The sequence below is a fragment of the Macaca mulatta genome, chromosome 7 (assembly GCF_049350105.2).
Source record: "Macaca mulatta isolate MMU2019108-1 chromosome 7, T2T-MMU8v2.0, whole genome shotgun sequence".
Classification (NCBI taxonomy): Eukaryota; Metazoa; Chordata; class Mammalia; order Primates; family Cercopithecidae; genus Macaca; species Macaca mulatta.
In genome coordinates, this window is record NC_133412.1 from 151,145,132 (window position 1) to 151,156,495 (window position 11,364).

At 48.8% G+C, this 11,364-nt stretch overlaps 1 protein-coding gene across 7 annotated transcripts in view; it reads left to right on the top strand.

The window, feature by feature from the left end:
- Positions 1 to 4,156, top strand: part of ADCK1 (aarF domain containing kinase 1) — a 128,169-nt gene extending 124,013 nt beyond the window's left edge. For 6 of the 7 annotated variants that reach the window (XM_015144185.3, XM_015144183.3, XM_077938086.1 and 3 more), the window contains 2 exons: positions 1,776 to 1,969; positions 3,426 to 4,156. In XM_015144185.3, the coding sequence (XP_014999671.1) occupies positions 1,776 to 1,969; positions 3,426 to 3,597 (366 nt within the window). In that variant the 3' untranslated portion in view covers positions 3,598 to 4,156. 7 annotated transcript variants of the gene reach the window in all.
- The last annotated feature ends 7,208 nt before the right edge of the window (positions 4,157 to 11,364 follow it).

An 11,364-nucleotide genomic window follows, 5' to 3' on the forward strand; every position in this document is an offset into this window, starting at 1 on the left:
ACAACCTCTGCCTCCCAGGATCAAGCAGTTTTCCTGACGCAGCCTCCCGAGTAGCTGAGACTACAAGTGTGTGCCACCATGCCTGGCTAGCTTTTGTATTTTTAGTAAAGATGGGGTTTCACTATGTTGGCCATGCTGGTCTCAAACTCCTGACCTCGTGATCCACCAGCCTCAGCCTCCCAAAATGCTATGATTACAGGCGTGATCCTGGGTTCTTTTAATAGAGGAGATTGGGGTGAAGACTCAGGTAGGTACCCAACAGGGTCTACTGCAGACACCCACCATCAGGATTTGTCTTAGCTGGAGACTCTGCTGCTCTGAGAACTGTCTCCCGGTAGTAGCCTGGGTGAGTGAAGGAGCTGAGAGGCTGTTGCCAGGCCAGTCCTGACCATGCTGGGTTGGGGGGTCCCTGCGGTGAGCAGGGGACTTGTAGCTGTGGCCGCAGGCACCCCTTGAAGTCTGGCTTTGTGTTGAGATGTGCCAGCCTGATAGCTCCTGCCTGAGAGGCATTTCAAGACATTTCAACTTTTGCAGTGACTCTGTTCTCAACAGCCCACACGTGCTCCTGAAAGCACTGAGAGCCCTGCTGCTTCAGAGAGGAGAGGGGTGGTAAAGCCTTTCCACAACACGCCAGGTCTCCTCATTATGACTTGGCTACTGATTGCTTCCTCAGACCTTATCTCTGGTGACCCTCCCAGTGCTGCTGGGAGGTGGGCACAAAGGGTATTGGCATTCCCAGTGTTTGGGTGAGGACACTGAGTTGAAACAGATTAGAGGACTTACCCAGAGTCGTGGAGTCCTGTGGTGAGGTGAGGAGGTGTGGTATTGCCAGATGGTGAGGGCACAGGCTCGGGAGCTGGACTGCCTGGGTTCACGTCCCATCTCACCATTTACTCGCACTTAACTTCTCAATGCCTCTGTTTCCTCATCTTAAATGGGGATGATACGCTGATAGGGTTGTTGTGAGGATTAAATCAATTAATACATGCCAAAATTGTCAAAGTGCCTGGTTTCTTTAGTAAATGCTCAATATATGGTGCTTATCGTCACCATCATCATCATATCTACGGAGACTGAAAAGGGGTCAGAACCACACTTATATTTAGGATTTGGGGCAGTTATCTGCCTAGAGCTGTGAAGAGTGTAGGGACAGGGATCGTGGGGAGGCCAGACCCCAAACTTAAAGACCAGATGGGTCAAGGGCTGTGGCGATGACCAGCATGAAGGGCTAATCCTGGATCCTAAGCCAGGGCATCAGACCTTGGGCCACAGGTGGGATGAGACTGGCTCCCATGCAAGGACAGTGGTAAGCAATGGAGTGTGAGCAGCAGCATGGTCTGGCGGGGTGCAGGCTATGGGGCAGGACTTTGGAGTTGGGTTGAAGTCAGGTCAGCCTGAGCTAGGCTTGGAGGGGTAGGAAACCAGACTCAGCTGGCACTGGCTTCTGGGGGTCCTTCCAGACCTGATCTAAAATTGGTGGCCAGTGAAAAAGCCTTGGAGAATAACCTGGTCTCTCTCAGTGTATCCTGTGTCACATCCAGCACTTTCCTAGAAGTTTGGCTGAGACATCCCCTTCCAGGTTTGTCAGGCTATACAGCGCCTTGTGCTAGACTTGTCTATTGGGAGTGCTCCTAGCAGTGCCAAGACAGCGGTGCCTGAAGCTCCCTCCTGGGACTTCTTTGCAGCCCTCTGGTCCCAGCCTGCCAGACCCCTTCCACCCCTGGCCCCACTACCCATACCAACCATCTGTTTCCGTCTCCCCATTGCTGCCTCAGGACTTAGAGATTCGCAACAACGCGGCCAACTACCTCCCCCAGATCAGCCAGCTCCTTAACCACGTGCCACGCCAGATGCTGCTCATCTTGAAGACCAATGACCTGCTGCGTGGCATCGAGGCCGCCCTGGGCACCCGTGCCAGCGCCAGCTCCTTTCTCAACATGTCACGTTGCTGCATCAGAGCGCTAGCCGAGTGAGTGTGGGCTTCTCCCTCTCCTCCCCTCCTAGCCCCCTGGCCTGCCCCAGGGGTCCTGCTTTTGCTGCCACCTTTCCCCACCAGTCTACAGGGCCCTGCCTGAGCTTCCAAATCTCCAGATCTCCCTGCAGGAAAAGTTAAAGTTTGAAATGTTTTCTGAGAGTCTCAGCCCCATCCAAGTATCCCAAGTTTGAGGACAGGAAGCCCTGGTGTGTATCTCTCCATTAATTGGTCCTGGAACTTGTCAGCCAGGCCAGTGCTCTTTGTCCTGTAGGTGAGAGTGTGACTCAGGTTCTCTTGATCTCAGATCTATTTATTTATTTAATTTATTTATTTTCTTTTTTGAGAGAGTCTGACTCTGTCCCCCAGGCTGGAGTAGAGTGGTGTGATCTCGGCTCACTGCAACCTTCATCTCCCGAGTTCAAGCGATTCTCCTGCCTCGTTAGAGTCGTTAGAATTACAGGCTCCTACCACCACGCCCAGCTAATTTTTATATTTTAGTAGAGACGGGGTTTTACCATGTTGGCCAGGCTGGTTTTGAACTCCTGACCTCAAGTGATCCACCTGCCTTGGCCTCCCAAAGTCCTGGGATTACAGGCGTAAGCCACCATGTCTGGCTTCAGATCTTTTTAGATGCCTCAGCACCTTTGGGCATTCATGAGGAAGAGAAGTGTGCTTCCTCAGGGAGCTGGTTCCAGAGGAAAGAGGGTTTCAGGCTCTATTACTGAGTGTGACGAATACGTTGGAAGGGCCACACTCTGGCTGATTGTTCTCACTCAAGAGAGGAAGCTTAGATGATGCTCAATTCCATGCTAGGAATGGACCATTCTGGGAACCTATATCATGTGCCCACTATCAAATATTGAATTAGTTTACAGCATAATATACTGCACACTGAAAGGGCCAACTTTGATGTATTCTTCCTCTGAGGGTTCAGGAAATGAAGTCTTGAATAGGTCATCATCATAAACACCAGTTTTCATCATGTCCTTTTGTGGGTGCAGAAGGGATTGAGCTGGGCTGAATTCATAATGGCCTTAGCCTCCCAGGACCACCTGACCAGGTTTCCAAGTGATTCTTATCCTTAGAAAGTTTGGAAAGGCTTTGACTGTTTTTGAGTTTGGGGGATTCTTGGTTGTCATATATTTACCATGCTTTTGGAGAAAGAAACATTGGAATGATCTACCCAAATGGGTTTATTAGACCTTTGATGCCCTGTGAAACAACTGCTTTTATTTATCCCACTTATTTGAAAAACTCCTTTGAAATATTTGAGTTCCTCTGGCTCCTGATTGGGTAGTGGTATAGTATGATCCTGTATCCAAGAGAGGTCCGTAGGGGCAGGGAGCTGGTGAGTTGGCCAAAGCCACCATCTTTAGTTTTTCTAAATGATACAGAGCTGGTGTTTCTTGCCTCTTTATTTCTTTTCTCCTTCTTCTTTCCCTTCTTCCAGGCACAAGAAGAAGAATACCTGTTCATTCTTCAGAAGAACCCAGATCTCTTTCAGAGAGGCCTTCAACTTATGGCAGATCAACCTCCATGAGCTCATCCTGCGTGTGAAGGGGTTGAAGCTGGCTGACCGGGTCTTGGCCCTAATATGCTGGCTGTTCCCTGCTCCACTCTGATTGGAATTGCTCTCCCTGCCCCATTCTGATGTCTTTCCACTCCTCAGCCCCTCATCCTGCCTCCACCCAGCTGCTCCATTTTTGCCACATGGTGGCCTGCAGCCCCAGAGTCACTGTCCATGTCACCATCCTCCTCCTCTTTTGGAATCCTCTCTGCATACTGTGGCCCTTATCTCAGGGCCCACAGGCTGAACTGTGGCATAGCTCTCTCTTCTTCTCCAAGAAGACTCAGCAGCCTACATTCCCACTCCTGATATGTGCCATTGGGTTGGATGTCCCCACTACTTCCATTAACCCTTCCCATTGCCAAGATGTGCCACGGGTGCCACTGGGGGCACACTGAACTTGTAGGGAGTTTGATTTTGTTGGAGGTGAACATGGTCTCTGAACTTGACAGAGAACAGCTTCCCTTTCCTAGCCATGTCACCCTCCAAAGGAAGTCACACCTCAGCGAGGTGGTTTGGCATCTGGGGCCGACTCCATTGCAGCCATGAGCTCACTGCTGTCAGTGACCTTTGGTGTTTTCTGTACTGTTTCAATAAAAACTCCTTCAAGGTTCCAGGGTTTGTCCATCATAACTCACTTGACCCCAGGCACATGCCCTTCCAGAGTGTGCTCATGGTCCTCGCCAAGGGCTTATGGTTCCTCTTGGTTGCCGCTTCCTCAGGGTTTCCCAGGGAGATCTAGGGAACAGAAGGCCCGGGGCTGTTTGGTGGGATTTGTATTCTAGGTTGGGAGTTCGCCCACAATGCCCATTAGGTCAGAGTGGACCTGAATTGAATATTGGTGTGATCTTCTGCCTGGCTTCTTGCTCCTATAATCCTTCCAACCGGTGGGGCCACTTCAACTGTGGGGCTACTTCCTGCTTCTTGGGGGTTTCTCTCACCTTCCAAGACTCTGAGACTCTGGTTAGAGGAGTTAAGCAGCCCAGGGCCAGGAACTCAGAGGCTCAGCTGAAACCTTGCACCTTGGTTTTCTGTGACCTGAGCACCAACCTTGTTCTACTGTTTCCTGACTTATCCCTTTGGTTCTCATTCAGTGGCCCCAGTTTTAGGCCTGGAATTCTACTTGTCTCCCCGCAGTCCTTCTGGAGACCTTAGTCCTCTTGCTGAAACCTCCGTCACTGTGGCTAGGTTTTCACTTGGAAACTTCTGTGTTTCTACCCCATTGCTTGCTGCCAGCGCTGCCTCTCCTCCCAGCCTGGTTGTCTGCTTCTGTTTCTTGGACATCCCTAAACTCCTGCTCTAATTCCCATGTCTTTGTCGTTGGCAGGTCCTACTGTCTGCTCTCACGGACAATAATTGTGTTTGAGCCTCTCCGATCTTACTTCACCCAGTTCACAAGGGCAGAAAAAATCCTGAATTTGAGCCTAATTTTCTGTACTCTTTATTCATAGTACAGCAAGCAGATTTTTCAGTGATCAGCGACAATTCACAATCCTTTTATTTCCCGAAAGAATTAATTGTTCTTAGTGACCAGTTGGATGCACCCAGGGACCAGAGAGTATAATTTGCAATATCTGATTATTAATCGTGAGGATGTGTGCTGCATAGTCTATTTTATCGTGTCTTTTATAGCCACTGAAGTAAATATAAATGTCCTTTCTGTTCAAGGTCATGGTTACTTGCTTTTTAGTTTGGGTATGTGTAATGGTTGGCTTCCTACTGTCCTGGGATCTAAAACATCAGCATGGTGCCAGTGGGCCCAGCACCCAGAACAGTTAGCTGGGGTGAGCAGAGAGGCAAGAAGAGTTGGGAGTATGGGGCTATGTGAAGATAGCAAGGAAGGAGGTGGATGTTTACTGAGTACCTGCCATATGTGAGAGCCTGTGTTAGGCTCTGCAAATATATTACATCATTGAGTTGTCCCATCAGCTCTGTGATGGAGGGGTTATTAGTCTCATCTTACAGAGGTGGGGACCAAGGCTCAGAGAGGTTTAGTAATTTGCCTGTGGTCACACAGGCCTGTGGTTTTAAATTTTTTTCTTTTAAATTCTACAGGCTGTAGAGATGGAATATATTTGCTTCTTGGGCTGTCTTCCATGCCTGAGTTTGGGTCTCAAATGTCCTGAATTCAGAGAAAATTGGATTTACAGGAGTAGGGTAAGAGGAGGGAGTCGATGGGTAAAGAAGGCAAAAGCCCTGGAAGATGCAGACTACCACCAGATGTTACCCAGGGCCTAAGACAGGATGGACCTGGACCACTACATTTCTGCAGTGCAGTTCTGACACTAACCAGCTGCAGTTAGTGCAAACTCTGCAGTCTTGAGGACACAGTTCCCCATCAGACTGCCCTTACTTCAGCCACAAGCTTCAGGTGTGGGGGCCCCAGACCACCTGTACTTCTGACCAACTACAAATTTGGGGATTCCCATAGCCCCCTCGTGTTTGATAGTTTGCTAGAATGATCCACAGAACTCAGGAAAGCACTCTACTTATAATTACAGTTTTAATATAAAGGATACAACTCAGGACCAGCCACATGAGCCACACAGGGGAGATCTGGGAGGGTCTTGAGTGCAGAACTTCCATGTCCTCTCCCCACATCAATGTGTTCACCAAGCTTCAGTGTTCAGAGTTTTTATTGGGGTCCTATTACATAGGCATGATTTATTGAATCATGGACCACATTAAATGAACTCAGTCTCCTGTTTCTTTCCCCTCCCCAGAGGAGGCTGGGGTAATCTTGCCCCCATTCAAAGTCATCTAGTTAGCATAAACTTAGGTGTGCCACAAGGGGCACACCATGAATAACAGACATTCCTATCCCTTGGGAGTTTCCAGGGATTTAGAGGAACCAGCACAAAGACCAGGCAAATTCTTCAACATTTGACAACCACTGTGGTGAGTTCTTGACTTATCCTGGGGCTGAGGTAAGCTTTTATTGACTGGCTGCTGTCCTGGGCCTTCTATTTGGCTTGGGTGGAGTCATCTCTGGAGTTCAAATCTGTAGGAGAACCCTCTCTCCCGGATCTTGTTCTGCAGTTCAGAAACACTCGGGTGAACTTTGCCCTGATCCCTTCTCTCTCCTGTGGAATTTGCCATGAGGGTTGGCCATTGATTCGGGTTTGGTGCTTTTCAACAAAATTCTGCAGCTTCCCTCACCCCCCAGCAGTGATAATGTCTCTCTGCTAGGCATCACCAGTTTTGATGAATGTTTTCTCATAACATGTGGGTACTTCTTATTTAACCTAGTCATTGGCCTCTTTGATTTAGGCAACATAGCTATTATTCCTCCTCCCTCTTCTTAGGTGGAGGGAAGAGGAATTCTGACTCTGGCCTATTTGGTCCAGAGCCTCTCAGATATGTAAGTGTAGATGTCCTGGCTTATGGTACAGTGCTCATAAGCATGCAAGCATTTAGAATTGTACTATTTGGCTGGGCATGGTGGCTCACACCTGTAATCCCAGCACTTTGGGTGGCCGAGGGTGGATCACGAGGTCAGGAGTTCGAGACCAGCCTGGCCAGTATGGTGAAACCCCATCACTACTAAAAATACAAAAATTAGCCAGGCATGGTGGTGCGTGACTTTGCTGTGGAAGCAAAGTCTATTATAAAAATACAAAAATTAGCCAGGCATGGTGTTGTGCACCTGACGCCTCCCCAGCTACTCTGGAGGCTGAGGCTGAGGCAGGAGAATCACTTGAACCCGGGAGATTGCAGTGAGCCGAGACTGCCACTGCACCCCAGCCTGGGTGACAGAGCAAGACCTCATCTCAAAAAATAAAAATAAGAAATAGAATTGCACCATTCTTTGTTATTTTCAGGAGTGTTGAAATCTGTGTATTTAAAAAGCTGCACATGCTCTCATCTCTTATGAGGTGCTGCTTAGTTGTCAGGTTAACTTCTGCAGCATTCCTAACCTACTCTCAAGATCAGAGATGGTCTGTTTCAGCATTACAGGATGCCCTGGGCCCTACTGCCACAGCTGCAGGGCTCCAAAACTGCAAGCATCTAATATCATCTCAGAAAACAAAGTGGCTCCAAGAGGCACCCCAGCAAATCCTGGGCAATGGAATTTGTTGGGAGGTTTGGAATAGCCCTCAGTTTAGGCAAATGTGAGTTTTAAATGGAGTCACACACAGTGGCACTTGGGACTTAAGTCGTTAGGAAGAGTGTAGCCACGAGGAGCTAGGATCCAAGTTGGGAGCTGGTGATCGAGTATAATCTCAACAGGATGAAAGAACCACAGAGGGTGGTGTCTTCCTGGCAGCCTGCCCCAGTGTAGCAGTGCTATTTCTTGGGCTAGATCAGGAGGGCCCATATTTAAAGAGAGGTCCTGAATGCTGAGTGACCGGGTACCACTGCCACTGGTAACTGGTCAAATGGGAAGACCAGCCCCTCCCCCCGCCCCCGGCAGCCCACCCCCGCAAGCCTTAAGTCCACAAAACATTTCGGTAAAAGCTGTTTGGGGCTGGGTGTGGTGGCTGACGCCTATAATCTGAGCACTTTGGGAGGCTGAGGTGGGTGGATCACTTGAGGTCAAGCGTTTGAGACCAGGCTGACTAACATGGTGAAAACCCGTCTCTACTAAAAATACAAAAATAATAAGCTGGGCATGGTGGTGGGTGCCTATAATCCCAGCTACTCAGGAGGCTGAGGCAGGAGAATCGCTTGAACCTGGGAGGTGGAGGTTGCAGTGAGCCAAGATGGCGCCATTGCACTCCAGCCTGGGCAACAAGAGTGAGAAGCTCTGTCTCCAAAAAAAAAAAAAAAAAAGCTGTTTGGTAAGGACCCATTTGTTCAAAAAGCCTCTGCCCTTCTTCCTCTTTTTCCTTTTTGTCCCCTTCCTCCTTGCTTCCTTCTCCCTGTCTCTCCCACTCTTTCCTTCCTGGGAAGCAATGTCTATTATAAGGCTGCACAGGCTGCCTTGGTTTTCACTCCTTTACTGAAGGAAGGAGAGGATCAGCCCTCAAAAGAGTAAATGTTAAACCCTGGGCTGTATCTGCCGTGTCCTTTTTCTTGCAGTCAGTATCTCCTGGCCTGGTTTGCTTGGTTTCTGCAGAAGCTACCTCAGAACTGCCATCAGCTAGGTAGGACACCCTCCCAGCCAGGTCGCTGTGTCCCTGGCCAGCACTGCTGAGGGCAGTGAAGGCTCTTTCTGCCTAGTTCTGCTTTTGGCTTGATTATTGCAGAGTTCCTCTGATGTTTGCTCCTATTTTTCACTTTCCTGTGTGCGAGAAGAAAGGATAGACTCTTAAGACTGGTAAAATGATGGATATTAAGCCTCCCTGACCCTTGCCATTTCAGCTCCTATTTCCTCATTCCCTCTCCCTGCACGTTCATTCTAGAGCAATCCCTCTCAGATTTTCATGCATAAATGCATAACTTGGGATCTTGTTAAAACGCAGGTTCTGACTCAGTGAGTCTGGGATGAGGCCTGAGGTTTTTGCATGTTTAACCAGCTCCCAGGTGATGCCGATGCTGCTGGTCCATACTTTGAGTTGCAAGGATCTAGGTCAGTGGTTCTGAATGTATGTTCTCAGGACCAGCAGCACACTCATCACCTGGGAACTTGTTGAAACATGCAAATTATCAAGCCTCACTCCAGAATCACTGAATCAGAAACTCTGGGGGAGACCCACCCAACTGTTTTAATAAGCTTTCCTGGGGATTTGGATGCTCACACTTGGATTCAAAATCACTGATCTATGGTTCTCAACCCTACCTGTCCAGAGCAACCACCTGGAAAGCTTCAAATGCTCAAAATTCTGATTTAATTGGTTTGAATTGGGACCAGGCATGTTTTTGAGACAGGGCCTCACTCTGTCGCCCAGGCTGGAGTGCAGTGGTGTGATCACAGCTCACTGTAGCCTTGACCTCCTGAGCTCAGGTGATCCTCCCACCTCAGCCTTCCAGGTACCTGGGACTACAGGCATGTGCCACCATGCCTGGCTATTTTTTTTTTTTTTTTTTTTGTAGAAATGGGTTCTTGCTATGTTGCCCAGGCTGGTCTTGAACTCCTGGGTTCAAGTGATCTGCCCGCCTTGGCCTCCCAAAATGCTAGGATTACGGGTCTGAGCTGCTGCACCTGGCCAGGGGCCAGGCCTTTTTTTAGAATTGTGTTTTGTCTTTAGATTGCACCAGCTTCCTCACTAATGTCCTCTGTGTCCCAGGACCCCATCCAGGATGCCCCCTGGCATTCCGTTGTCATGTCACCTTAGTGTCCTCCTATCTGTGACAGTTTCTCTGACTCTCTTTGTCTTTCATGACCTTGACACTTTTGAAGAGTAACTGCTCAGGTGTTTTGTGGAATGTCTCTCAGTTTGAGTTTGTCTGATGTTTTCTCATGATTAGACTGGAGTTAGGGGTTTCAAAACAAACACAACACAGGTGAAAGTGTCCCTCTCATTGCATCCTATCCAGAGAACAAGATATCAACATGACTTACTGCTTTTGTTCTTTAATGCTCAACAGTCAGGGTGGGGACCCCTGCTTCAGGCTCTCACCCCTTCCAGGTGTCTTCCAGAGAAGGAAGAAATGCAGCTCATGAACCCCACCTGTGAGAATTAGGCAGCGCCTCTTTGAGATTAAGAGAGCCTGGCTACTCCCAAATTAAAAGGCGCTCTGGAAATGAAAAGCTGCAGATATGCTCCAAGAAGGTAATACAAAGGGTGGTATGGCTTTCATGTTTGCATTGACCACAAATTCACTCTTTATGCATACACACAAATGTAATGACAAATGGATAACATCAGAAACATGAACATTGAGCCCTCCTTCCCAAAAGGTAGGCCTGGCACTACGGATTTTGTTTTCCAGGTGTATTTGCAGTTCTAGAAATGGGACTCCCTGGTGGGGTGTTGGCATGGAGCTCTCTGATCAGTCCCCATGAGTGGTGGGCTTGGAACCCTCTGTACCAACCCAACCTGGCAGCCACCTGTTGGTGCCCAGCAGGGGCCAGCCAGTGTCTCATCTGAGCTGGTGGCCAGCTGTATCAAGCCCATGAGCCCCAGGCTATGAATGTTTGAAGTGGTTGGTGGCCCTTTCTATGGGTGGGTAATCATGGAGAGGGAAGGCTGGAGGGACATATGGTCAGCAGTGTGGACTTTTTTCTCTCCAAGGCTGACCCTGGGTGGGACATGAAGTCCTTCCTGGCTCCCCAGGGTGCTGAACTGGGGACAGAGGTCAGGGGCTCTGGCTGTTCCCTGTCTTCTTGGAGCTGTCAGGACAACTTAGCTGCCAGGGCTGTGTAGTGGGTGGGAGGTCTCCTTTCCTGCCCACTACTTGCTTTCTCTTGCTAAGAGTAAGCATCTACACATCAGCATCTACAGACCTCTGTTGATGGATGGTGAACTCAAGGGCTGGGCCCTTGAGTTGGCCTAAGCTCAAATCCTTTTGCCCTCAGTGTTCTGTGTGATCTTAGGCAAGTAACCCAACCACTCTGGGCCTCAATTCCCAAATTTGAATAGTGGAGATAATAGTACCTGCCTCATAGGGTACATTGGGAGAATCAAATTAGATAATAGATACTGTGTACTTGGAGAGTGTTTGGAGAAGATAAACCATAGTAAGTCCTCCACAGATATTTTTAATTTTTTAATTAGCTGCTGTAGCAGACTATTTCCAACCCCCTTAACTCTTGCCTTCTACTTGAGAGACTGGAAAAGTGAGATCTTGCTTTCCCAGCCTCCCTTGCAGCTAGAAGTGGCACATGACATGCGAGGTGAAGGGGAATCTTATGGAGGGCTGCTGGACAAGTTGTTCTTTTCTTTTTTTAAATTAGAGATGGGGTTTCACCATGTTGGCCAGGCTAGTTTTGAACTCC